Genomic DNA, 6000 nt, shown 5'->3' on the forward strand with positions numbered 1-6000 from the left:
AATACAAATGAAATATAAAGTAGATAAATAAGTAACACAAAATCTAAGGCACTTTAAGCAGCAGATGCAGCAATATAATAAAAATATATAAGAATATAATAAGAATGTATGCTGCATGGGAGCAACATGTGCAGCAGTCAACAGTCAATGTGCAAACTGAGAATTGATGAGTTTAAATGTTTGACTATATATCAAGTTATTTATTGAAAACTAAGTGATAGGAATCATCACCAGCTTTGTGATTTATGTAGGATTTGATCCTAAACTCTGTGACAGTCAGACTGAAAGGAGTTTTCTTGTTATCAGTGTTTACATTCAGTCTTACACTATGTGTATCACTGAGGTCTAACAAATATGTGAATGGGTTTCAAATGTATTTATTGATAATTATCAATGTCAATCAGTATAAAAATGTTATGATCATTTTGGCCATGTACAGTCAGGCCTCAAAGGTCTGGTTAAAAAGAAGAGGTTGGGAATACCAGGTGTTGGCTTCCTCCATTGGGTGTGATTTGTTGGGAAGAAGTGCTGGATCTGACTCATTAGTAGTAATATCTACATTAGCTGGAGAGTGTCTTGTTAACAGCACTGGGCAAACTGACAGGTTATCCCAGGAAATGCAGTGCAAAAGCACCACAACAGATGGTACTGAAGAAAGACAAAACATAAGAATTGACATTTGCCACTTTGTTGTTTTTAATCATTGGATGCAGTGATTGGACGTTTTCCACATATTTTATCTCTGTCCACAGGGGTCAAATTCTCTTCTTCATTATACTGTATTGTGTGTATTCCTGGCTTTCTTCCAGGCTTCAAGTGCCCTGTGTGCTCCAAGTTTGTGTCCTCAGATGAGATGGACCTTCACCTGGTCTTGTGTTTAACCAAACCCAGAGTGACATACAACGGTAGGACTGACCATGGCTTTTTAAGTAACTGTAAATACAAATATTATTAAAAAGGCAAGTACATGCAGACCTTGTCAGTGTATGAGAAAACTGTAAGCTAATACACCTGTAATATAAATAATGTTGTATACACAAAGCTTCTCTACCTAAAACAAAAAGAAAACATGATTACACAGGCTACAGTACATTACTGTATAACGGATATGGATAGCAACTTTTGTGCTGTCACACTGAAACAAAAGCCTGTGGAAAAATATGAAATCTCACAAGAGAGAATAGATGCTGATATTCTCAGTGTAATAATGACACATTTCTTCAACAGGCTTATAATTACCCTAAAGATGATCATCACACTGAAAAAAAGACTCATGAAACTAAATAGTTAGCTCTGGTTATGTAACCTGATCCTCTGTTTGCAGTCTGTCTCCCTGTGAAATCTTGTGTAATCTTTCTGTAATATTTCCAAAACTGTAGTTGCTCCAACTCTGTGGTTGCCTGTGGGCAGCTGCTTGTTTATTTGTCACTGATCTGTTTTACTTTTATATATTCAGTGACATAACAGCCATGGTTAATGTGACTGGGGGAACATTTCATCACTCTGCTGAGTGTTTGCTGTTGTTTCCCCTACTGAAGTCCTCTGCCATTTGCTATTGAGACTCATTATTGACTTTTGCAAAGGTCATATCCCCACATGGAGACTGCAGGTAGCATGATACAGTCAGGTTTTATTGCAGATGTCACAGACAGCTGAGTCAAATCCTCCCACAACTGCAGAAAATGTCTCCAGTCAGACATGTAAAATGATAAAACTTTGTAGCTTGTTCATTTGCCTCTGCATTTTAATGCATTTAAGTATTTAATTGATTTTTAATCTAAACACATACATAGTCATTGTGATAAAAAATCCTTCAAATGTAGTTATTAAAGAATTTTGACCTTGTACTGAGTTGGGGCATTGTCCCGGCGCTGTGGTGGACTAACTATGTAACAGCATTGCTAGCTTTTAAATACCAATGAATAACAATGCCAATACCAGTCTGTCTAATAATCTAAACTATGCTGATAATATTGGCCATTTCTAGCTAACAGGAACTAACTGGCTGAATCTGCAGCAGCTGTTGACCTGACAGTTTAGGAGAGGCAGGGGGACATGACTGGCTGAAAGGTGAGAGGCTTGGGGCAACAGCACAGATATGAAAAGTGATTCATATCAAATACAATGTGTCATTAGGACAAATATCAGTTTGAAATAAACAAAGGCTTTTGAAATAAAAATGTCTATGATGAAAAGGGTATATCCAATAAAAGATTTCATGATAATGAGCTGAATTTTAATAATTAAAAAAAAAATCTTGATTAATTTATATATTTTACACAATGTATTCATATATTTTGTTATTTCATAGTGCATTTTATTTCATATTGAACCCTTTGGTGTTGCATAGTGTTACAGACATTTCTTTGAGAGAAGTATTTTTGAGTGACTGAGTATCACATGACCCACAGTTTCAGTTGTGGCTAATAGGACAAAATTACCTGAACAACAACAGCTGCGTAAGGTCGTGAAGAGGAACTGAAAGAGCTTGTCACTGCTGCTGATTTTTCCATAATAACCTCTTCAAGCATTTGCATATTTAGCTATGTTTACAACTGGTGTTTTGGAGCAGATACTAATTGTAATCCAGGATTCGGCCAGGATCCCCTTCGTGGATGTACTTTCTACAGATACACACAAGTACTGTGCACAAGCCAGTATGTGAGCAGTGCTGCTCATGTTGCAGCTGTGCCTGTGCATACAGTATACTGTATGTTGGTTAAAAAGTCTAACCTCAAGCAGTACTTTGAATGTGATGGCACTTCTAGGGATTCTTTCTGTTTTAGGATGATTCATTACAAATCACCTCATCCTCTGTTTCTTCTTCAGCATGGATGACCTACCTTTACTCTGTGTGTATAGAAACATGACAGCAGTGAATTTTGAAAACCTATTTCTCAGTTGGAAACCATCAAGGAAAATGAACACAATTCAGCAGACAACTGCATCTCTGCTGTGTTCATCTCGCGTCTTTATTTGAAATAATGTACTGAAGTTATTCTTCTGACTTTTTACAATAAGACTCAAGACATTTTAAGTTATACATGCACCCTTTCGTTGACATTTCCCTTTCTGCTGAATGTGTCTGGGCCAAGTCAAGTTTGTCTTTGGGTTAGCTGACTTCCTGTTGAGCTGCGACAGATTCCTCTTTCTGTCCACCAGTCATATGATGATCATGGTCTGATGACTTCCCTAGTATCGGTTAGACTGGTACACCATAGGATAAAAACAGACAAAACAAAAGAGGTGGTAACCTAACAAAGAGAGACACAAATCATGTCAAATTAGGTGCTGAACCACCATTTAGAACCAAAAATGTAAAATTAATACAAGATGGTTAGTGACATGTCTATAAAGGTATAGATACATAATAAAAGACAAACAGTTGAATCTGTGACACCTCTGATAAAATAACAAAAAAATTCCTTAGCTGCCACCACATGCAAGGAAAAAACATATCAAAATATATCAATTCCAAAATAAATATGTATAGATATAACTGTCAATAAAGGTCACCGTTACCTGGATGGCATATTATAGAGAATATAGTCATGATAAGCACTTAGGAATGTAAAAGAGAATAGGGTTGAATGTTGAAAAAGAACAGTAATGGCTGGAGCAGTACTCTGATTAGTCCACTAAAAGTAGAAATATTTGTCATATGAAAGCCATGTAGCATTACTTGGGTACTTTAATGCTCTCTCTCCTGTGCTGTCTAATGCATATATGGGACAATCTCTTCTTCTATTACTCTTCTCACCTCAAAAGCACAAAATTGAATCTGATATCTTAAATAGTTCTTACTCCCTTTTCCATGTCCGCGCAGATTCTCAGTCATCCAGGTCTTAGTAAGCTGAAAAAACATAGAAAAATCAACTGGACTAGATTTTTAGGTCTCATCCAAGAGGCTTCATCATCTCTGCCCGACTGGCATTAAGCCGGAGATATTTATTCCCAGTATCGGTGAGCGTCGTTACCTGTCTTTGGACCTTCACCTGTCGACCGACGCCTATTGTCCTGGTGGGTATATTTGGGCAGAGATCTCAAAACAGGATTGTAGATGGATGACAAGTTGTGTCTTAGTCCACCACCCCTATTTAGTGAGGGGTGTTTTATTTTTACAAAAATAGCCTCCTTGACTCCTCTCCCAAACCAGCGATGTTCTCTGGAGACGATCTGGACTTCACTGTCCTCAAAAGAATGCCCTTTGTCCTTCAGGTGGAGGTGGAGGTGGACTGCTGACTCTGGTCCAGTGGAGTTGGTCCTCCTGTGTTGGGCCATGCGTTTGTGAAGTGGCTGCTTAGTTTCACCAATGTACAAGTCATTACACTCCTGATTACACTTAATTGCATACACCACATCACTTTGTTTATGTCTGGGTGTTTTGTCCTTTGGGTGGACCAGTCTTTGCTGCAGGGTGTTCCCTGGCTTAAAGTTGACTGGGATATTGTGGTTGCGAAAGATCCTTTTTAACTTCTGTGATAAACCAGCCACATAGGGGATGACAGTGTTATCCCCTCTTGTTTCTGAAACACCACCGATGGGGATAAATATCTCCGACTCAACTCCAGTTGGGCAGGAATGATGAAGCCTCTTGGATGAGAGGTGAGATGTCTTTGACCTAAAAACCTAGTCCAGTTGATTTTTCAGCTTAGTCCCTTTTCCCTTTTTGAAAATCATGGCACCACATATGGCTGCCTTGGTTGCGTGCACTCTCATGTTTGTTGTTTTTCCTCATTGCCTTTGTCTTCTGCAACCCATCCCAGATTACCTTTACTGGAAAAGAGCTACTAAACATCAGACAACTCACTCCAAACACCTTTTCTCAGATATTTACTAATGCAAAAAGCTGTGTGGACATTCTGGTCAGAGGGGCAGCAGCCCTTTATGGGGCCTGGAGAAAACACCGGCAAGGGAAGAGAGCGGAGGACCTGGTTAAGTTACGATAGAGAGGGACCTGTTCTCTAGCCAACAAAATGGATGAACTCCTCGTCAACGAGACAAACTCTGACACCTCATGCTCTGCTGCTCTATGCTTCACGGAGACTTGGCTCAGTTACTCCATCTTGGACAGCACAATACAGATACCGGGGTTCCAGGTATACACAGCAGATCCACTGTCTCCCAGGACCTGAAGTGGTCATCCAACATCAGCACCATCATCAAGAAGGCACAGCAGAAGATGTACTTCCTGCGCCAGCTCAGGTAGTTCGACCTGCCCCAGGAGCTGCTGATACAGTTCTACAGAGGAGTCATCAAGTCTGTTCTCTGCACCTCCATCTGTCTGGTTTGTCTCAGCAACCAAACAGGAGAGAAACAAACTCCAGCAGACAGTCAGGACTGCAGAAAGAATCATTGGTACCAGCCTGCCCTCCATGGAGGACCTGTACAGTACATCTCATGGATCAAAAGGAGGGTGGAGAGGATCACTGCAGACCCCTCATACCCTGGACACAATCTGTTTGAACTCCTCCCTTCTGGATGGCACTACACGTCACTGTGCACCAAGACAACCAGACACAAGGACAGTTTCTTTCCCCGGGTCATCACTCTGATGAACACTTAACCCATGTTTGTCTGTGTAACAGAATAGAGCAAACTCGCAAGTGCAATATTTTATAAATATAACCATTGTACATAGTTGTCACAACAAGGCTACAGCCTGAGGAGAACGTGGTTGCAGCCCTGGTGGGATTAATTTAGCTATTTACAGTATGAATGTTTTGTGACCACGTGCGGTGTGTGAGATGAGACAGAGGTGATTCGATTTGTTGGACATGCGCTACAGAGTGGCTGGATGTTTGTGATTCGATTGCTTGTAACACAAGGAAGTAAATCATCTTATACTTGCATAGCACTTTTCTATGCTTTACAGCACACTCAAAGCGCTTTCAGACTATTTGGCCATTCACTCATTCACGAACTGGTGCTATCACCAGGAGCAACTGGGGGTTCAGTGTCTTGCTCAAGGATACTTTGACATGTGGACTGGACTGGACC

General features: G+C 40.1%; 1 protein-coding gene across 2 annotated transcripts in view; it reads left to right on the forward strand.

Annotated features, from left to right (window-relative positions):
• The window catches only part of LOC109963840 (E3 ubiquitin-protein ligase znrf2), a 49972-nt gene that overhangs the window by 28040 nt on the left and 15932 nt on the right, over window positions 1-6000 (forward strand). Inside the window, exon 2 of one of the 2 annotated variants that reach the window (XM_020606721.1) lies at window positions 810-905. The exons of the other annotated variant lie outside the window; for it this stretch is intronic. Within the exon in view, the coding sequence (XP_020462377.1) occupies window positions 810-905 (96 nt within the window). The remainder of the gene's footprint in view (window positions 1-809; window positions 906-6000) is intronic. 2 annotated transcript variants of the gene reach the window in all.

This window comes from Monopterus albus, unplaced genomic scaffold, assembly GCF_001952655.1.
Source record: "Monopterus albus unplaced genomic scaffold, M_albus_1.0 scaffold81.1, whole genome shotgun sequence".
Classification (NCBI taxonomy): domain Eukaryota; kingdom Metazoa; phylum Chordata; class Actinopteri; order Synbranchiformes; family Synbranchidae; genus Monopterus; species Monopterus albus.